The sequence below is a fragment of the Eptesicus fuscus genome, chromosome 16 (genome assembly GCF_027574615.1).
Source record: "Eptesicus fuscus isolate TK198812 chromosome 16, DD_ASM_mEF_20220401, whole genome shotgun sequence".
NCBI classification, from domain to species: domain Eukaryota; kingdom Metazoa; phylum Chordata; class Mammalia; order Chiroptera; family Vespertilionidae; genus Eptesicus; species Eptesicus fuscus.
In genome coordinates, this window is record NC_072488.1 from 18314786 (window position 1) to 18337788 (window position 23003).

The following is a 23003-nucleotide window of genomic DNA, read 5'->3' on the forward strand; positions in this document are numbered from 1 at the left end:
TGAAATGTCCAGAATGGGGAAATCTATGGAGATAGAAGATACTAGTAGATCAGTGATTGCCTAGAATTATTCTGGGGGGAAATGAGGAATGACTGCTAATGGGCATGGGATTTCTTTAGAGGCTGACAAAATAATGTTAAATATCCCATCTTTCCCACTCAGCCTTAGAGAAAGTTCTTTATAGAAGAATCATAGATGATAAATGCAAGAGGTTTGATAGAATCCAAAAATCACTATTTTGTAACCCCTAATGAATTAAAGGATCTAGACAACATTTCATCAGTGGTTGCTAAAACCATTTGGTGAAAGATCGAAAGGAAGCCTTGTGATAGATTACAGCACCACGAGCCTCCGATCAATCTGAAAATCACCCAAAGTGGAACCACCAGACGTAACCAGAAAGGATACACTATCACCTCTGCAGTATTCTCGAGGGAAAAATTTCAAATCAGAATCAAATCAAGTTTCTAGAAGTAACTAGACACCAGGGGGATACCATCAGCCACATCCGGAATGGAGTAAATTCTATGATAAATATTCCAGTTCCTTCCTCAAATAAATGGCAAGAAGAAAGAAACTAAAAACAAGGGTCAATGTTAGAGAGTAAAAGAGACATCAACTAAATACAATGATGAATTCTGATCGAAACAACCTGTAGAAAGATACCTTTGAGACAGGAAAACTGAATGCATGCTGAATTATGATATACTAGTAATTAAAAACATCTTATTAATTTTGTTGAGTGACAATGATATTGTGGTTTTAACATTAAAAAGATCTTATCTCTTAAAGATAAAGATCATTTTAAGTATTTACAAGTGAGATGACATAATTCCTTAAATTTGTTTTAAAATACTCCAGAAAAAGAAATTTTTTAAAAAGGTGAGTGCAGCTGAAACCGGTTTGGCTCAGTGGATAGAGCGTCGGCCTGCGGACTCAAGGGTCCCAGGTTCAATTCCGGTCAAGGGCATATACCTTGGTTGCGGGCACATCCCCAGTAGGGGGTGTGCAAGAGGCAGCTGATCGATGTTTCTCTCTCATCAATGTTTCTAACTCTCTATCCCTCTCTCTTCCTCTCTGTAAAAAATCAATAAAATATATATATTTTTAAAAAAAGGTGAGTGCATTATCTATATATCTCATATATAGATATATCTTTCAAAATTTCCACGTGTGCTTTTTAATTTGCAAATAAGGTCTCTGGACTTTGCCCCTCTCCTCCTCTGATTAAGAGGATACATTTTATTCATTATAATTTTGAGGCTGAGAAAATATATACTCACAAATAAAAACTTCCAAGAGATAACATAAATATTAAAATGAGAAAGTAAAAATAAGGCTGCCTTCTTTTGAGTACAGCCTTACTCATTATATCCAGATAATACTGTTTTTTAAAAAAGATTTCTCCCTTCCCAGAAATATTTCAAACTTACAGAAAAGTTCAAAGAATATGACAAAAAACACTTCTATACCCTCAACCTAGATTTATCAGGTCAACTGTTAACATTTGCTTTCTTTCTCTCTCATCATATACACATTTATTTTTGCTAAACATTTGAAAGTTGCAAACTTCATGCCACTTCACCCCTAGATACTCCTTCATGCATTGACTAAGAGTAAGACATTTTCCTGCATGACCACAATATCGTTATCACACCTAAGAAAATGAATACTGCCCGGCCGGCATGGCTCAATGGTTGAGCATCAACCCATGAACCAGGAGGTCACAGTTGGATTCTTGGCGAGGGCACATGCCCAGGTTGCAGCTCGATCCCACTGTGGGGTGTTCAGGAGGCAGCCAATCAATGATTTTCTCTCATCACTGATGTTTCTATCTCACCCTCTCCCTTTCTCACTGAAATTAATAAAAATATTTTTAAAAGAAAATGCATAATTACTCTATGTCATCTAATATGCCAAGCTCCTTGCCCAGACTGCCCATTTGGTCTCCTCTCTCCTCATCCAAACCCCCAGATGAAGTATGACTTGTAAGCCCTGTGCAGATTAACTATTTTCTATGCTTAGCTTTTGCCTTACAGCAGAGTTACCATCTCTTTAAAGAGCAGTCACCAACCTTTCGGACCTCATGGGCCACCAGTGGTCCACGGACCACCGGTTGCCAACCGCTGCTTTAAAGTGTTTGTTAGAATAGATACAAAATGTATTTAAGGTAAATAATTGTAAACACTAGTGAACTCAACATCCAGTTTAAGAAAGAAAAAGTTAGCCAAAACCGGTTTGGCTCAGTGGATAGAGTGTCGGCCTGCGGAATGAAAGGTCCCAGGTTCGATTCCGGTCAAGGGCATGTACCTTGGTTGCAGGCACATCCCCGGTAGGGGGTGTGCAGGAGGCTGCTGGTCGATGTTTCTCTCTCATTAATGTTTCTAGTTTTCTATCCCTCTCCCCTCCTCTCTGTAAAAATTCAATAAAATATATATTTTTAAAAAAAGTTAGCAGTACCTTAGAAATCCACTTCCCCAGTCACATCACTACCATCCCTGCCCAGAGATAACCATGATCAGATTTAATATTTCTCAACATTTCCTGCCCTTTGTTATTGTTTACATTTGTTTAGATTCCTACACAAATGTTATCATTTAGCATGTTCTGGAATTTTATATAAATGGAATCAGCTGTATACATTTTCTGTAACGTGCTTTGTGGCTTACATTGTTCCTGAGAGGTGTATCATGTTATTACATTTAGCTGTCATTTGTTCATTTTCACTGCTCTATAGTATTCCAATGTGAATATAATACAATGTATGTATCCACTTTTCTCTTGATGGACAGTAGTTTTGTTTTCTGTTCCTTTGACTTTTATAAACGAGATTTCTATGAACATTCTTGTAGTCATGTATGTAGGAATGGAATTGATGGCTTTCTGGTATATAGACATATATCTTTATTAGAGGATAAATTGTTTTCCAAAGTGATTGCATATAATTTATCTTTTTATGGTAACAATTTTTCTCCAACTGGCTTGTTAGCTATTTAAAATAGGGAAAGAGCCCTAACCGGTTTGGCTCAGTGGATAGAGCGTCGGCCTGCGGACTGAAAGGTCCCAGGTTCGATTCCGGTCAAGGGCATGTACCTTGGTTGCGGGCACATACCCAGTGGGGAGTGTGCAAGAGGCAGCTGATCGATGATTCTCATCGATGTTTCTAACTCTCTATCCCTCTCCCTTCCTCTCTGTAAAAAATCAATATATTTTTTAAAAAAAAAAAATAAAGTAAAATAGGGAGAGAGCTTATTTTTTTTTACTAGAAACAGACATTTAAAAATATTTAATAATTAATTCATTAAAAATTAATAAATTCATTAAAATATAAAAATTGAGAGATTTTTTTCCCCCCAGTCTTCATAATAAGGAGCTGAGCTAGGGAAAGTCAAATGCAAAAATGTTTTTGAAGTTAAAAAGTATAGCCCTGGCCAGTATGGCTCAGTTGGTTGGAGCATTGTCCCATACACTGAAAGGTGGCAGGTTCGATTCCCAGTCAGGGTACATACCCAGGATGAGGGTTCGACCCCTGGTCAGGGCACATGCGGGAGGCAACTGATCAATATTTCTCTCTCTCAATAATGTTTCTCTCTCTCTCTCTCTCTCTCTCTCTCTCTTTCTTCTAAAAATCATTTTTTATAAGGATGGAGGTTGCTGCTGAGCAGCATTTGCCTTCTTCTTTTAAAATATATTTTTATTGGTTTCAGAGAGGAAGAGAGAGAGAGAGAGAGAGAAACATCAATGATGAGAGAGAATCATTAATTGGCTGCCTCTTGCACGCCTCCCACTGGGGACTGAGCCCACATCCTGGGCATGTGCCCTGACCTAGAAAGGAACTGTGACCTCCTGGTTCATAGGTCAATGCTCAACCCCTGAGTGACACTGGTCGGGCTCTAAAAACCAATTTTTTTTAAAAAGGTGTAAACCTTTCTGCAAACGTATTAAAAAATTTAAGGGAAAAATGAAAACAGCAGGTAAATATCATCAATATTCCCTAGCAGATTTTAGACAATTACAGGAAAATCAAACATCAGAAGCAGGCTACGTTTTTAGAAAGGCACTAATACGTGTTTCGCATATTTTTCTTTGGAACATTATTCCACTCCTTCAAAGTCTTCAGTATTTCAGATGTTTTAGGTCGCATCTTGGGGTCAGCTGCAACTAATTTCTGTAGGAGAATTTTCTGTAATGATAGAAAGACTCATTATGAAGAAGAAAAAAACATTGAAAAAAATAAAATTCTGATTACTTTCAAGTGCTTACTTCTTTGTCATCAAATATATCCCAGACATGGCCCTTCCTTAGATCTTGGAAAATCTGAAAATAAGACATATGTATATTCATTAGGAAATTTCTCACTTGGTAGGAAAAACAAACTTAGGAAGCACTGAAGCCTGGAGATGCCCTAAATCTGTGATATTTCCAGATCTTTGGAAAGTCTCTTCAGCCAAGAAGCAAGCAGGACTCCCCACGCACACACACCCCCCCGCCCCCGCCTCATCTAATAGTCATCTTTGACATCACAACATGCTGCGGTGTTAAGAGCATCATATGCCTCATCTCCCTTCATCCTTTTGGAACACTGTGCGACAGGTAGTTGTTTCGTTCCCCGTTTTACAGAGAAGAAGGCTGTTGACTCCAGGAGCGTCCGTTTTCCTGAGCTACAGCCTAGGATAGCCAGTCGCCCAGTGCCTCCCCTCCACCGCCTTCACAACGAAGTCCACATTCTTGCCTTAATTTAGCCCCAACATGCATTTCCAACCCCATCAACCACCACTTCCTTGTAACTTATCTACCCCAATACAAATATCAGACTCTGCCTAATGACCCCACACACACCCTGCACATTCCTGTCTCCAGGCTGGAATCATCTGCTTTCTATTCTGTACTATTAGAAGCCAAACCAATCCTTCAGAGCCCAGCTTCAGTGCCCCCATAACTCTCAATCCCGATAGCTGGAACGATCCCCTTCTAGCTGCTTCCCAAAGACTCCATGCCTTCTCCCAAAACATTTAAAGCCCTCTCTTATAGTCGCTTCCCGAGAACAAGCCTTATTTGTTTTTATAATCCTCGTAGCACGTAGCACAGTGTCTTATGCTAAGCAGGCATTCAAAATTTTACTGACTGATTCAAATAGGAATAAAGAGCTATGGTTTAATGAAATGCATACACCTTTAAAAAAAAACACACCAAAGTTTTTAGTCTTTAACAAAAAGGGTTGTTTTTTTTTGTCTTGTTTCTTTATTTTAATTTTTCAATTACATATGACACTTAATATTCAGTCTCAACACAGCTTTTCCTTTATATCTTTAGTTAGAGAAGTTCTGTTCAGCTAGTCCTCAGGGGTGGTTGTTCTGTAATTTAGTTGTAATTTTGATGTAGTGGTGGGAAGAGGTAAGCATGCCTACCTACTCCACCCTCTTGACCAGAACTTCTAACAAAAAGTTTTAGTTGCCCAAAGATGAAGGAGAGAAAAGCCATATTTTGTTCAGGCCCATCATTACATGAGGCAATAAACTGTCTACAGCAGCACGCTGAAGATGATGGCCAATAATTTTTTTTTAATTCTCACCCCAGGATATTTTTTCCATTGCTTTTCAGAGATAGTGAGAAGGAGGGAGGGAGGGGAAGAGAGACAGAGGAGAGAGAGACACACACACACACACACACACACACACACACACACACACACATCGATGTGAGAGAGACACATCGATTGGTTGCCTCCTGCATGTGCCCCGACAGGGGTTGGGGATCAAACCTGCCAACACAGGTACATGGCCTGGACTGGGAATTGAACCCATGACCCTCCGGTGCACTAAATACTGAGGAACACCAGCCAGGGCGATGGCAAATTTTTGTTGCTAAATTCTTTCTGTGAGCCCAGCTGTGTGGCTCAGTGGATTGAGTGCCAACCCATGCACCAAGAGACCATCAGTTCGATTCGACACATGCCTGGGTTGTGGGCTTAATCCCCCGAAAGGGGGTGTGCAGGAGGCAGTCGATCGATGTTCCTTTCACATTGATGTTTCTATCTCTCCCTTTCTCTCTAAAATCAATAAAAACATACCAAATAAATAAATAAATAAATTATTTAAGTGAGATTATTTACCTTAGATGTTTCCTGACGAGTGCCAGCTATATAAAGAAGCTCTGAGAGAATTAGCCCTAAGGCAAAGATGTCCACTTCATTTCCATATTGTACTGAAGTGAGCTAAAGAGACCAAAATATATTTACATTTGTTATTTACCTGATAAAAACATCTGTGCCTTCTGAAGCCAAAAAAAAAATTAATTTGACTAAAGCATCCTATATAATAAAGAGCTAATATGCTAATTAGACTGGACTATGGAACGACCTTCCGGGAAGACCTTCCAGAACAACCAGTGGTAGGGGGCAGGGCCGCGAGGGAGCCAGGGCTACTACGAGGGTCAAGCCCCTTGCATGAATTTCATGCATTGGGCCTCTAGTATTATATAACAGTACATTTTTGTTACCAAGATCTGTGGAGTCTGACTGCCCAAGTTCAAATCTTTGTCACTAGTAGCTGAATCACCTGTGTAAATTAACCATCAACATGGGAACAATCTCAACCACAAAATGAAATAACAATAGTTTCAACCTCAGAGTTTGATTGTGGGGTTAAATGAGATGGGACAGCTGAAACAGTTAAAATAGTTCCTAGCAAGCAACTTGCATGCAAATGTTCATAGAAGATTTATTCATAAAATCCCCTAACTGGAAGCAATCCAAATGTCCATCAACAGGAGAATGGATAAACAAATTATGGTATACAGGCATACCTTATTTTATTGTATTTCACTTTATAGCATTTTAAAAAACTAGATCAGAAATCCATTCAGAAACACTTTATTGTGATGTGGGATAGCAAATGATACTGTTTTCCCAAAAGGCTAATAAACTCAAATTTATTTGCAAAATGCTGTCTTCTGGTTTCTTTTCTCATCCCTATTATTGCCTCATCAAGTACTAGAACATTATATGAACTTAGTGGCAGAATTTGAGAGAACTGACTCCAATTTCGAAAGTTGTTCTACTCTTGAGTAAAATGCTATCAAAAGCATCACATGCTACAGAGAAATCGTTCGTGAAAGGAAAAGTTAATCAATGCGGCAAACTTCACTGTTGTCTTATTTTAAGAAATTGTCACAGCCACTTCAACCTTCAGCAACCACCACACTGATCAGTCAGCAGCCATCAACATGAGGCAAGACCCTCCACCAGCAAAAAGATTACAATTCACTGAGGGCTCAGATGATGGTTAGCAATGTCAGCAACAAAGCATTCTTTAGTTACTGTGATATGTTGTTGTTGTTGTTTAGACACAGTGCTATTACTGGACAAGCCACAAGATAGTGTAAATAACTTTTATATCCACTGGGAAACCAAAAACCTCATGTGACTTGCGATACTCCCTTTATCACAGAGATTGGAACTGAACCTGCAATATCTCTGAGGTATGCCTGTATTCATACTAGGGGATAGTATTGCTAGTACAAGCAACAATTAGAGGTTCTCCAATAGACATTACTTTGGGTGAAATAACCAAATGCAAAAGAATACATACTGTATGATTCCATTCGTATGAAGCTTAAGAACAGGGAGAACTAGTCAATGGTGATAAAAAATCAGAGCACTGGCGGTGAGGAGGACTGACTGGAAAAGAGCGTGAGGGTGTTTTCTTGGGTAAGGAAAATATTCTGCTCCTTCATAAGCTTGTGGGCTTCACAGGTATATGCTTTTGTTAAAAGTAAAAAAAAATATGTATATTTAAGATCTGTGCCTTTTGCCCTAGCTGGTTTGGCTCAGTGGATAGAGCATAGGCCTACAGACTGAAGGGTCCCAGGTTCAATTCCGGTCAAGGGCACATGCCTGGATTGCGGGCTCGATCCCCAGTAGGGGGCGTGCAGGAAGCAGCCAGTCAATGATTCTCTCTCATCATTGATGTTTCTATCTCTCTCCCTCTCCCTCTCTGAAATCAATAAAATAAAATAAAAAGATCTGTGCATTTTATGCTATGTAAATTATTCTTCAATAAAATATTCTTTAAATTTCAAAATCACTAAGAAAACCAAAAGCACAATAATGATTTAAAAAAATATATTCTGAGGGTGACATTGTAGGATGCAGGAGATCTATACACATAAAAGCCAAGCAACTGGAAGGACAGAATGACTGGTCACTATGACATGCCAACCAGCCCGATCGGGGCCCTAATCAGTCCGCCCCCCCCCCCGAACCTCCCACGGTGACCCCTGCCAGCCCCGCCCTCAGTTGCCCCCCCCCCCTCACATCGTGGGCGAGGCTGGCCAACCTCCTGCGTCCCCTCCCTCCTGCTGGCCTGGTCCCAACTGGCCCCGAATTCATGCACCGGGCCTCTAGTATTCAATAAACTGGGAGTTAAAAGGGAGCCAATTAGCCTCTTAATTATCTTCTACTTTCATACTCCACAAAAAACTTAAATGATGTTTTTATGTCAGATGGCAAAATTATGATACATTATTGAGTAAAAAAAATCAAGTCATAAGAGAACACTGTAGTATTCCCGTAAAAGTGTAAGTATGTGTATTTTCATGTAAAAAAGTCTGTGTAAATATACATTTGTGTTTGTATATTTTTATAACTCACAGAAAATGATCTAAAAGGTTAGACAACATGCCCTAGCCTGTTTGGCTCAGTGGATAGAGTGTCGGCCTGCGGACCAAAGTGTTCCAGGTTCGATTCTGGTCAAGGGCACAAACCTGGGTTGCAGGCTCCTCCTCAGCCCAAGCCCTGGTCGAGTTCGGGCAGGAGGCAACCAAAGTGTTTCTCTCACATTAGTATTTCTGTCTTTCCCTTCCTCTTCCATTCTCTCTAAAAATCAATGGGGGTAAAAAATCGATGGAAAAATAACCTCAGGTGAGGATTAAAAAATAATGATAATAAATAGATTTTTAAAAAATAAAAGGATAGACAACAAACTGTTGTTAGCAAAGTAACGGTAAAAAGGAAGGTGAAGGGGAATTTCCCACTTTTATTCTATACTCTTCTGTACTATTTTAATTTTATCAGTGGTGTCTATTATTTTTATAATTTCTTTAAAATGAAAGAAATAAAAAGAACATAGAGACAGAAAGGAAAGGGACCACACCTGTTCTGGGCTCATGTAGGATGGAGTTCCCCTCTCTTCTGTCCGCAGTTTATCATATTTCTGGAATGTTACAAGTCCAAAGTCTCCAATCTTTATTTGTTTTGTATCTACTAAAAATATGTTGCTTGGCTACAGAAAAAGAAAAAACAATATTTAATTAGTAAGTACCACTTTGACAGACTGGCATCACATATCCAAATCATATTTAGCAATGGCTATTTTTTAGATTTACTTATAGGGGTGGGCAAAAGTAGGGTTACAGTTGTTCACGTGGAAAATAATACCATAATCTATATATATAAAAGCCTAAGCGACCATTAGGACCGGTCGACCGAACGACCTGTTGACCGGTTGCTATGATGTGCACTGACCACCGGAGGAAGATGCTCAATGCAGGAGCTGACCCCTAGTGGTCAGTGTGCTCCCACAGCCAACCTCCTGCAGCCGGCCAACCTCCCGTGTTCCCTCCCCCCAGACTGGGTGAGACGGCCCCGATCGGCTCTGATTGCTGGCCAGGCCTAGGGACCACACCTATGCACAAATTTGTGCACTGGGCCTCTAGTTAATAAATAACAGTACAAGAATAAACACTGTTTTGTGTACTCACAACTGTACACCTCCTTGTGCCTGCCCTTGTGTAAGGCATTTAAACTTACACAGGTAGCCCAAAATAGAAAATTTAATATCACAGGTCTTTAAAATGCCAGCTGAGGAAGTGGGGACTTCTCTGTCAGCAAAGAAGGTTTGGGGCAGAGCTGCCTTCAAATATCTGAAGAACGGTTAAGTGGAAGATGGATTCACTGCATGGCCCCATGAGTAAATCCAGGGCTATAGGGTGGAAACAACCAAAAGATTTGCTTTAGTGTAACCTAAATATACTAATAGTGTAACCTAATATACTAATAGTGGGGTTCAAAGAATGTGAGTCCAAGAGTTCCCTATCCCAGGAAGTATTCAAGACAGAACTGGACATCCACTTGGTGGAAATGTTGCAAATATGAGACCAGGATTCTATGGGGATCGAAGTAGGTGCCCTTAAGATCCCTTCGGGGGACACCAAGATGGCGGCAAAGGTAAACAACTAAACTGCCGCCTTGCACAACAATTTCAAAACTACAACTAAAAGACAAAACGTCTACCACCCAGAACCACGGGAAAGCTGGCTGAGTGGAAGTTTTACAACTAGAAGGAAAGAGAAAGGAACACAAACGCTGAAAAACTGAGGTACGGAGGCACGCGAAACGGGCTGGTGGCAGGCGACTGGGCGTGCAGCTTTTTTTCAACCCGAAGGGAGACAAGTTCCCAATTACTCTGAAATCCAGTTTCTGGGGAGACGCGGCGGACCCCGACGCCTACGGGGAGAAGCTGGACTGTTGGCCATCGGGTCAGAAGGTGAGGTTGACTTTTTTGCAGAGGTGCGCCCAGCAATCATTGTTTTCTGCACTGGAGTGCGGGACGTGGGGACTTGGAAACGCGGAAAGGCAGAGAAGGCAGACTAGCAGCCATGGCTGTTTGCCACGCCCTAGCCTAGTGACGCCCTGAGACCCGCCCCGCACAATCTACAAACACACCCAAGCTCAGCACAGTGGCTTTTGCATATAAATGGCCTGCCCTGTCAAAGCTTAACCAAATAAACTGCAGCTCCAGTCAGACAGTTCCAAAACCTCCAAATCCCAAGCAAAGAGGAGAAAACTGTAGTTCTTGCTGTAGCTCCTGCTGGGTGGCCTCAGACAGTAGCTGACCTGCACCCCATTGGAGATCCAGAACTAGTGTATCTAGTGGTCTGTGTGAGAGGACACCAGATTTCAACTACTCTCATAAGGGACACATTCATGAGGCAGACTCAGTGAGCACCAAAGCCCCACTGGAACAAGTCCTGCCCCATAAACGTGTCTCCAGCACAGCAATTCTTCCGTTATAGACACAGCGGGTCCTCACAGCCAATTGGCCTGGAGGTCAATTCCTCCCAGTAACACCAACAACAATCAAGACTTAACTACAACAAGGCTGTACACACAGTCTAAAAAGGGGTGCACCAAGAGCGTCCACCTCAGGTAACTGGGAGGCCGACCCACTGGGCCATATAGGACACCTAGCACACAAAACCACCCTACCAATTCAGGGAAGCAGTGAAAATGAGGAGACAAGGAAACAGATCACAAACAAAAGAAATGGAGGAGAACAAACGACTAGATATAGAGTTCAAAACCACGATTATAAGGTTTTTCAAGAATCTCCTAGAAAAGGCCGATAAATTTAATGAGACTCTTGAGGATACGAAAAAGGACCAACTAGAAATTAAACATACACTGACTGAAATAAAAAATATTATACAGAGACCCAACAGCAGACTAGAGGAACACAAGAATCAAGTCGAAGATTTGGAATACAAAGAGGCAAAGGACACTCCTCCAGAGAAGCAACAAGAGAAGAGAATCCAGAAAGTTGAAGATAGTGTAAGGAGCCTCTGGGACAACTTCAAGCGTACCAACATCAGAATTATGGGGGTGCCAGAAGAAGAGAGAGAGCAAGATACTGAAAACCTATTTGAAGAAATAATGACTGAAAACTTCCCCCACCTGGTGAAAGAAATAGACTTACAAGTCCAGGAAGTGCACAGAACCCCAAACAAAAGGAATCCAAAGAGGACCACACCAAGACACATCATAATTAAAATGCTAAGAGCAAAAGACAAAGAGAGAATCTTACAAGCAGCAAGAGAAAAACAGTTAGTTACCTACAAGGGGAGCACCCATACGATTGTCAGCTGATTTCTCAACAGAAACTATGCAGGCCAGAAGGGAGTGGCAAGAAATATTCAAAGTGATGAATAGCAAGAACCTACAACCAAGATTACTATACCCAGCAAAGTTATCATTCAGAATTGAAGGGCTGATAAAAGCTTCACAGATAAGAAAAAGCTAAAGGAGTTCATCACCACCAAACCAGTATTATATGAAATGCTGAAAGGTATTCTTTAAGAAGAGGAAGAAGAAAAAAGTAAAGATAAAAATTATGAACAACAAATACATATCTATCAACAAGTGAATCTAAAAATCAAGTGAATTAAAAATCTGAGGAACAGAATAAACTGGTGAATATAATATAATCAGGGGCATAAAATGGGAGGGGACTGATTTCTCAGGGGGAAAGAGGTGTCTGTGTGGGGGGTACGGGAAGAGACTGGACAAAAATCGTACACCTATGGATGAGGACTGTGGGGGGGGAGGTAAGGGCAGAGGGTGGAGTAGGAACTGGGTGGAGGGGAGCTATGGGGGGGGAAAAGGAGAAACAATTGTAATAATCTGAACAATAAAGATTTATTCAATATAAAAAGAATTAAAAAATAAAATAAAGGTGATTAAATGTTTAAAAAAAAAAAGATCCCTTCCAACTTTGAGATTCTCAGACTGGGTCTCTACTCAGTAATGCTGCAGGATATCCTGTGCATAACTTCTCATGGGGGCTTCTTCTATGTCAATTTCCCTAGGCCTCTGGCACCTTCTTCAAAAACATTTCCCCTCTATCCTTGAAGGCATACCAAGTTAACCGGAAGCTGATAACTAGCACTGAAGTGTTTTTTCCATGTGACTCTTTGAGCAGATAGGGGAGGGGTGTTCATCCTATTCCACAAATTTATAGAAGGTATTGACCAACATTCTAAAGACCATGAAGAGAGACAGTTATTGAGGAGGAAATTAACATTTTGCCATTGTTGAAAAGGCTAGACTTTCAATACAATGATGGGCTGTATATTCACACACAGACCTCATGAGCTAACACGTATAAGAGGGCCTAGTAAAGGCACTGAGAGGGAAGAGACATCAGCCTAGGGCAGCTGAAAGAGGAGCTTCCGAGAAGCCCGCTGGAAAATAGCAGTTGGATTGGAACAAGGAACAGTGAGATTGGAACCTAGCACCAAGAATACAGATGGAAAGCTGTGCATGTGTGTGGGGTGGGTGTGGAGGGAAAAAAATGCGCCAATGCTAACTCAAGTTACAGTGCAGGAATATGCTGGGTCTGCGAGCGCAACTGCTGGTCCCACGCAAGGCTATCACCTGACTCTGAGAAACAGGAGGTTACGTTTACAGTGCTATATAAGCTGGCTAGGACTGTGTAATAAACATATCGGATTGCTTATTTACTGTTCAATAAAAAGGAAAAGAAAAACAACAATGTTATCTAGTGACATATGATCTCGTTCATCTAGAGGAAATGATGAACAACATAGACTGAGGAACAAGAACAGAACCAGAAGCAAGGAGGCATCGATCAGACTATCGGGCCTCAGAGGGAGGATAGGGGAGGGTAGGGGGAGGGTGGGGGGGAGGGGGAGAGTTCAACCAAAGGACCTGTATGCATGCATATAAGCCTATCCAACGGTTAAGTTCAACAGGGGATTGGGGCATGCGTGGGGAGAGGGGTGGGATGGGAATGGGGGGATGAGGACAAATATGTGACACCTTAGTCAATAAAGAAATTAAAAAAAAAAAGGAAAAGAAAAACAACAATGCACCATTGGTTTAATCAGTTATAGCATGACTTAGCAAAACGTTGGGTTGTAGAACATAAAAAAGGAGTGCTTCTTCCTGTAGGGCTCGGGATCTTTACAAGCTCACTCGCCCTGGAGACCGTCTGAGTGGATCTAGGGAATGAAACGTTCTAGATCCATTCGCACTTAAGAGGATCAGGGGTATTCCTTCATGACTGTCAACCAATTCTAAAATTTGAAGAGATGGGTTTTTAAATTATTAAATTACATTGATCAATTTTCCACTTACCTTAAGATCTCTATGAATTAACCCTTCTGCATGTATATAATCCACTCCTGTTACTATTTGCTTAAATAATCCCAAAGACAAATCTTTGTTTGGATTCTTCCCTCTTCTGTTCTCAATCCAGGCTTCCAATGTCCCCTTATCACAGAATTCCATTTGGATGAAAAGACACTTCATCAATGATCTGGATATAAAATTCAAAGAGAAGTAACAATAAAAATAACTTTATAAAAAAATACATTTCCTTATTAAAATTATACCTTCTCTTCTTTTTTATCCTCACCCAAGGATATATTCTTATTGATTTCAGAGAGAGAAGAAGGGAGAGAGAGAGAGAAAGAAACATCAATGTGAGAGAGAAACATTGACCATATGCACCAAGGATTGAACCCAAAACCTGGGTACGTGTCCTGACTTAAAATCAAACCAGAATCTTTCGGTGTATGGGATGACGCTCCAGCTAACTGAGCACAAAACATGTCTCAAAACAGAAATCTAAATAAATAAATTTGAATCACAATATAATAAACCATTTTTTATTTAAACCTAAGTTCCTAGATGTCCAGGGTGTTATTTGTTTAGCTAATTTATAAAGTATAAGCCTGTCCATTCTTAAACGCTGAAGGTCCTTGGTCACCTTTCTAAAAGATCGGAAAGGGAACATCAATACAATGGAATTGCAGAAAACCAAATCTTATTATTATATAAAGTAATTTTTAAATATTTTAATTCACCATCAATATACTGAGCATCGTCTTGTGAATAGGCACCTAGAGATGAGGAAATGAGTTAGGCACTATCCTTGCTGTCATGGGGATGACAGTGAATAGGAGAGAGGTAAAGGAAAAACAAACATAAAACAATAGCACAAGGACAGGTACTCTAGAAGAAGTGCCAGCAAACTGCTATGAGATGTAACTGGGAGGGCTGATCTCGTTGACCATGTTTTCTTTTTCAGAAATACGGGGGCCTCAATATTAACTTATAGTCTTTGAACATACTTTGGCTAGAAAATAGAAAGAGGTCGCCAAGAATTTGCTAAAGGCTGAAGTCCCAAGTGCTGCCAGTCAAGAACTCCTGAAACTGATGATACATTGACTGGGCTGGTGGCAGGAGATGATGAATGAACAAGCCCACAATGGCCTCGGGATTGCAGTGAGAGGATCATCCACAAGAAACACTGGGTGTCGCAAGCCCTCATCCGCCCCCCCCCCACCCCCCCACCCCACCAGTGTCTTGTGAGGGCATGCGACAGGGGGTAGGGGAGGCTGAGGGAAGGTCAATGGAGGGGGGGGGGAAGGAGATACCATATTTTCCAGCATATAAGACAACCTTTTAACCCAGGAAAATCTTCTCAAAAGTCGGGGGGTCTTATACGCCAGAAAATACGGTATTTACAATCCTACCTAATAAAATGGTAATATGTAAATTACCATCACTCTGCTACGCCCACAATTGGGCCAGCGGGAGGCACAGGGGGCGGGACTCGGGGTGGCCGGGGTAGCAGATTGGGCCAGCATCTGCGCCATGGCTGTGCTGCGGAACAGAAGGGGCCTCTGGGGCAGCGAGCTCACGTCCTGCCTCGGACCATCAAAAGCGGGGGAGCTGGGTGCCTGTCTGCTCCGGCACCAGGCCTTTCAGAAGCCTCCACCAAGCTGGAGGCTTCTGAAAGGCCTGGTGCACCAGTAGACAGGCACCCAGCTCCCCCGCGATCGAAAGCGAAAGCGTGTAGGGGACCCTACACGTGCATGATTCAATCATGCACTGGGCCTCTAGTTTAGAATTAAAGTGAGTTATTGCCAAATGATGGGTGGGTTACCGTATTTTCTGGCGTATAAGACCCCCGACTTTTGAGAAGATTTTCCTGGGTTAAATATGTACTACTATTTGTAATACTTTAAACAATAAAATAAAATTTTTTAAAAAAGAAAAAGAAACACTGGGTGACTTCCAAAGAGGGATGCCAGCTCTTTTGCATCCTCCAACCCTTTGGCAGTGCTTTACTTGAGACAAAACATGAGTATGCAAGGTAAGGTGCCCTATCACCTTAAGCTCATGGTCTTAAAAGTTATTTTCACTGCTCTCCACCCCACCGGAAGTGGTGTTGTGGCATTTGAAAGAGACTCCTTGATTGCATCTGGGGGCCTGAGAGAGGGAAAGAAAAGTGCTGGCAGCTGAGGAGGGACACTCCAGTTGCAGCATCTACATGTTCAAACTTCCTCCTCAAGACTGCCTCTCCAGCCTCGACTGAAGTCCATCTATGAAACAACAAAGTCAGGAAAGCTAAACCTGAGATTCTGATAACAGCTGAGGACAGGAAAAAAATGGCTTGAAAACAAGTTTAGAGCAAGGAGAGGAGGAAGGTAAAGATTATTCTTTGTCTCCTCACCTGCAGAATGGAGATATAACAGTGTCTCAAATAGTATCTGCTTACCCTTCCTCATCCTTGTTGTGATTATTAAATGTATTAATGGCCCACATATAGCCAATGACAGTTTCCTCCATCTTATTACATCTAGGAGAATTTCTTGTTTAGTTACCTTTTGATGTAATCATCTCCATTCCAACTGTTATAGTAGCGAACAATATTTGGATGACTAAGCTTTGCCAAAACTTCTACTTCACGCTTTACCTTCCTAGTTAAAAGAAACAAGGAATAGAAGGGGTCAGTATACATCCCTGATAACAATAACACAACACCTCCTTTTTTTGAACAGTTGCCGTGGTTCCTACACCCAGAATTTTAGAATGAAGGCCAGGAGCCCCGAAAAGGAAAAAGGGAACATACAGAAAAAAAACATAGCTGTTTTCACTCTCAACACAGAAGAAAAAGTGGTGACAAATCATTCCAAACATCAGACAACTTAAAAATCATTGGCAGTAGTCTTTGCAATGCCGATGACGTAATTGTGGTGGCTAATTCATACATGATGTCTTATTTAGACTTGTGCTAACGTCACTTTGAGTTTCAAAAACAAACCCCATTTGGGCAGCATGGGTGGGTAACCCAGGCAGTGTAAAGAGCCTAATTCGGAATTTCCAATGTGTAGCCAAGAAACACAAAGGAGAGGACCCACACAGCGAAATGGAGACTTTGCTGTGCACGTGGGAGCTTTACAGGGATGTGCAGTCAGGAGTGGAGACAATGCTATGCTCAATGGAATAAACAAATCTGAAATCTCAAGCATGAGAAAGGATAAGCAGACATTGTGCAATTTCAGTCTTTATTTTGAAAAATTATTTATATGACACACAATTTGTAAAAATAAAGAAAAATTACTCATTATTGACAATCCTAACACAGTTATTACTTGGAGTTATTTATAATTTGCCTTTATATTTTTATATATTTGTAATTATAGTGTACTAGAGGCCCAATGCACGAAATTCGTGCAAGAGTAGGCCTTCGCAGCTGCAGCGGCTGCCTGGATCCCTCCCTCGCAGCCACAGCGGCTGCCTGGATCCCGTGGCTACAGCCCCAGCTTCGTCCAGAAGGTCGTCCAGAAGGATGTCCAGTCTAATTAGCATATTACACTTTTATTATTATAGACTAGAGGCCCGGTGCACAAAATTCATGCACGGGGCAGGGGGTCCCTCAGCCCGGCCTGCACCCACTCCAATCCAGGATCCCTCAGGGGATGTCGGACATCCCTCTTGCAATCCGGACACTGGCTCCTAACCACTCATCTGCCTGCCTGCCTGCCTGCCTGATCGCCCCTAACCCCTCTGCCTGCCTGCCTGCCTGCCTACCTGCCTGATCGCCCCTAACCGCCTCTGCCTGTCTGCCAGATCACCCCTAACCACCTCTGCCTGCCTGCCTGATCGCCCCTAACTGCCTCTGCCTGCCTGCCTGATCGCCCCTAACCTCTATGCCTGCCTGCCTGATCACCCCTAACCACCTCTGCCTGCCTGCCTGATGCCCCTAACTGCTCACCTGCTGACCTAATTGCCCGTAACCACTCTACCCTGTTGGCCTGATTGTCGCTAACCGCTCTCCCCTTCCGGCCTGATCGCCCCTAACTGCCTCTGCCTCGGCCCCCGCCACCGTGGCTTTGTCTGGAAGGACATCCGGAAGACATCTGGTCTATCCTGTCTAATTAACATATTACCCTTTTATTAGTATAGGTAATATTTATTCTATTTTCACATGTTATCTTTACAATTTTCCTTATTGTTTTACAGTCTGAATATCTAGCATGTATAAAATTTTTAATTTTTAGTTTTAGTTAATTCTCACCTGAAGATATTTTTCTATTGATTTTTTAGAGGGAGTGGAAGGGATGGTGAGAGACAAAGAGAGAAACATTGATGTAAGAGAGACGCATCAATTGGTTGCCTCCCACAAGGCCCCAATCAGGACCAAAGATTGAGCCTGCAACCAAGGTATGTGCCCTTGACCAGAATCGAACCTAGAACCCTTCAGTCCTAGGGCCGACACTCCATCCACTGAGCCAAACTGGCTAGGGCATATAAACTTTTTAATGTAATATTTCAAAAGTATATTAAAAACAAAACAAAACAGAGCAAATAGTATAATGAACCCCTACCTAGCCATCACCCAGATGAAACAGTTGTTAATTTCATATGTACTCTTACCCACTTCCTCATCTTCCCCTGTATTATTCTAAAGCTACTTTCAGTATCGTATGATTTCATGTGTAAATATTTTCAGCATATAACCCTCATTTTTAATGACTGTAAAATAGCCACTGATCAAGGAAGAGAAAACAAAACATCCTTAATCATTCCTTTAGTGTTTCATATTTTGTTTTTTTCTAATTCTTCACTATTATAAACAACACTGTATTTATATCCTCTTACATAGTTAAACTTTTTTCCCTTAATTAGGGCAATATCCTTAGACTAGGTTCCCAGACAGAATATCCATAAGTCAAAGTGTATAAACATTATTATGGCTCTGGATTATTATTTCCAAGTATATTTTAACGGTATTCTACCAATTTATGAAGCCACTAATATTGTCCCCTAATATTGCACCATGATCATCGTTAAGTATTTTCACTAAAAAATTGCTACTGAACAGAAGGAACAATATTTCATTCTTGTTAAGCAAAACAGTGAAGAAAGAAGAAGCCTTGTTTTGATGCCAAGAAGGCATAAAGGTGTTTCCAATGCCAAGGTATTGTCCCTGGACAGGAAGTAGGTTTGATTGGGATGAAGAGCACCTCGGACTCTGCCTGCTTCTCCTTTGCTCAGGCCACTCTCCATATCCCTTTTCCACCTCCTTCTCTAGTCTCTGAAGGATCAGTCTGGCCAACTTAGAAGGAGTAACAACTGCCAGAAAACAAGTCAGGAGATGAAACTAGAAAATCTCAAAGGTCACCTTGAGCTAAATGATTCTATAACTTCTGTTTTCATCAAGGCAGCTTTAAAAGAATTGTGGTAGGCAGACAGACCTGAACAGAGCAAGGACTATGGGCCAGGTACAGAAGGTCACTAGAGGGCAAAGTCTTGGGTGTCTGGAAAAGGACAATGGTAGGGTGACACCTCGCCCCCAGGGTGACCTTTCCTCCCCCTAGCATATTGCTGGTCATTCAGTTTGGAATCCCTAACCTTTCTTCCCTCGAGATAACATCTAGGCCTCAGTTGTATTTCAACTCCTGGCCCAGAAAAGCAGCAAAACCAAATAAGTGATCCTATGGCTGACCTCAGGACCAGCTGCATTGGCACTGACCAACCAATCAGTGGAGACCTTGACCTTGAAAGGACACACCTGGAAAGCTGCTGAATATTCTATTGAGATCTTCCCCTGGGACTTCCCCTGAAATCTCCACCCTTAAAACCCTTAGGACTGAGGACTCAGTGATCTCTCCCTCCCAGGAGCAGGCCTGCACCTTTCCCTTCTCCCTCCCCATCCCCATCCCCCCAGCATATTGCCATTACCTTCCTAATTCCCAAACTTCAAGGACCCTTCCTTTGCCTCTATCACTTGTTTCCTAATCCCATTTCTTTCACAAATTACTTCTTCAACCTCTGTGATTTTCTCTCATAGTTGGAGTCTTGGCTCTGAATTCTTTCTTAGCCAGAACTCAAGTGCTGAGGTTGCTGAACCCAGGTCCGGTCTGACCCCAGTGTCTAATACATAGTGCTCTGAGTAAGCCAAGCTCCTGATGATAGAAAAACATTTTTAAAATATATATATTTTTTATTGATTTCAGAGAGGAAAGAGAGATAGAAACATCAATGACTGGCTGCCTCTTGCACACCCCCTACTGGAGATCTAGCTGCAACCTGGGCATGTGCCCTGACCGGAAATTGAACGGTGACCTCCTGGTTCATAGGTCAACTTGCAACTGAGCCACGCAGGCCGGGCTAGAGTAACATTTTTAAGGAGGACTGGGAAAAAGTAAATAATATACTCATGAAGAAGACAGATACATAAAAAAGAATAGTACAATTCAACGTATCTTCTTATTTAAAAAAATGAAACAAAACATTTACTACTTACTCGTCCTCATCGTCGTCGTCATTGTATTTAACACGTTTAATAACGTAGGTCTTCTTATCAAGTTTGTGTTTTGCTGTGAAAACCCTGCCATATGCACCGGAGCCAATTTGTATTATTTCTTCAAAATCCTGGATAAACCTTAAAGGATAAATATCACTGTTATTCTAAGATCCAACGCTAGCTGGCCCCCACCCCTCCCACTTTGCCTTAAGGTCACTGATGAAATGGACTATATAACGAACTTGCCTCCCCACTTCTGAATAAGAAGGGCCCACTTCACACAGAAACTCAAGTCACAAAGGATCGTTCCTCCCCCACCTCCTCTCAACACAACAGATCATCCCTGGGAGTCACAGGCACTTCCTGGCTGTACAACAGCCATGAGAAAGAATCTTCTCACAAGCATAAGACTTGAGGAAAAAGCACCACATTGTGTCCCACCGCTACCACCAAGCTATTATAAGAGAAATGAGCAGGTGCTCGGGGCCAGCCTAGGCTCGTAGACCCCTAATTCCATCACGGAGACCTGCCAATTCTACTTCTAAAACACATCACCCGTATCGGCCCACTTTTCCCGTCTGACATCTTCACCCCAGTCCAAGCTTCCACCAGGCTCCTGCAGGACCTTGCTAACCGGACTCTCCACTTCCTCTCCTCCTCCCCTTCAATCACAATCCACACGGCAACCAGAGCGATCACGTCTCTCTATTGCCTAACAGCCAACAGCCTAGCTTTGCATTCAGCAAAAAAAAACACGGAAAATCCTTAAATGGCCTCCATGGGGCCGTGTGATGGGGCCTCTGCCTCCTCTCCAGCTTGTCCCCTGGCACAGTGCCCGTTTCACTGCACTCCAAGCACACAACCTCCTCTCTGCTCCTTGAACCCTCACGTCACCTGTTCCATCTTCATCTGCCCACGGAGCCTGTGAGCCCCCACCTCCCTGTGCTGCCTCATCTTGCAGGCCTCTGACCATCGTGTGTGATTACAGACGTTTTCAGGTCATTTTCAACCCCACACAACTCTACGAGGGCAAGAGCTGTTCTATTTGTTCCTACTGTAGACCCAATGCCAATGCCCAGCACAGTGCCAGCTCTGTATCAGGCAGTTATTTGATAGATGTGGATTCTTTATTGGGTTTTATTTGTTTTAGTATTGAATTTATAAGTTTTTAAATTTTTTAAAAATCCTCACCGGAGGATATTTTTCCCATTGATTTTTAGAAAGTGGAAGAGAGAGGGAAAGACAGAGAGAAATATTGATGTGGGAGAAACACATTGACTGGTTGCCTCCTGCACGCGCCCTGACTAGGTATGTGCCCAAACCGAGGTATGTGCCCTTGACCAGAATGCGAACCGGGGACTCTTCTGTCTGCAGGCTGATGCTTTATCCACTGAGCCAAACCAGCTAGGGCTCTTTATTATTATTTTAAAAACTTATTTTCAATGTTCTTTTGTTGCAAATAGGCCTCTTTTATTTAAACCCAAACATATGATCTACCACAAGAGAAACCCTTTTTCAAAGTGAAAACTGGAAAATGAAAAACAGATTCAAGTGGTACTATTCTGATTCTGGCAAGAGTACTTTATTTGTTTTTTTTTGTTTTTTTTTTGGGGGGGAGGGAGGGAATCACTGGTTTATAGGAATATTTGCTTTCAATATTAAAAACTTCCATAGATCTGAGAGAAACCCACCTAAGCATCACATAGATCTACATCAGCACATTCCATTTAGATCTGTCGAAACTTTACTTCTCTAAGATACAATGATCTGCTGTGGGCCTGACTGTGCCAAAATAATGTAACTGTTCAAGTGGAAATACTAGTATATGCAGCCTGCCTGATGTACAACAGTACCTTATGAAGCTTTTGTGTAATAAACAAACATATCTCTAAGCAAATTCTGTTTTACAGTTCTTTCTTACCTCTCATTCACAGAATGCTCATTTGCAGGAGAGTCAAATTTAGGTGCCAAATTTCTAAAAATTAGAGAAGAATGTAAAATTCAAATCAAATTGAAATCAAATGTAACTTGCTTAGAGTGGTTTTATGCTATGCACTTTTTTTTTTAACTTCACTTCACTTAGCATAATAATCTCCAGGCCCATCCATGCTGCTGCAAAAGATAAGAGTTCCTTCTTTTTTATAGCAGTGTAGTATTCCACTGCATAAATGCACCACCGCTTTTTCATCCCCTCAGCTACTGATGGGCACTTGGGCTGTTTCCAGAACTTATTACTAGATTTTTTATATTTTGAATCAACATTTGATAGCATTTGATCTTTTTATTTCTTACCTGAGTCATTAGACCATTTCTACTCTACCTGTTTATCTGCAGAATAATGCACTTCTCTTGAAAATCTCTCACCAAGCCCACTTACCTTAACCAATTCCTCTAGCAAGATCCCCATAGGCCAGTGGTCGGCAAACTGCAGCTCACGAGCCACATGTAGCTCTTTGGCCCCTTGAGTTTTTAGCAAAGGCCAGCTTAGGAGCACCCTAATTAAGTTAATAACAATGTACCTACCTATATAGTTTAAGTTTAAAAAATTTGGCTCTCAAAAGAAATTTCAATCTTTGTATTGTTGATATTTGGCTCTGTTGATTA

The 23003-nt window shown here is 41.7% G+C and overlaps 1 protein-coding gene across 1 annotated transcript in view; it reads right to left on the reverse strand.

Annotated features, from left to right (window-relative positions):
- Positions 1 to 2889: 2889 nt before the first annotated feature.
- Positions 2890 to 23003, reverse strand: part of EIF2AK2 (eukaryotic translation initiation factor 2 alpha kinase 2) — a 32769-nt gene continuing 12655 nt past the window's right edge. The window contains exons 9-16 of the mRNA XM_054728349.1: positions 22321 to 22374; positions 20400 to 20537; positions 16471 to 16566; positions 13934 to 14114; positions 9153 to 9281; positions 6113 to 6214; positions 4264 to 4317; positions 2890 to 4183 (exon numbers count right to left, since the gene is read on the reverse strand). Of these exons, the coding sequence (XP_054584324.1) occupies positions 4061 to 4183; positions 4264 to 4317; positions 6113 to 6214; positions 9153 to 9281; positions 13934 to 14114; positions 16471 to 16566; positions 20400 to 20537; positions 22321 to 22374 (877 nt within the window). The 3' untranslated portion in view covers positions 2890 to 4060. The remainder of the gene's footprint in view (positions 4184 to 4263; positions 4318 to 6112; positions 6215 to 9152; positions 9282 to 13933; positions 14115 to 16470; positions 16567 to 20399; positions 20538 to 22320; positions 22375 to 23003) is intronic.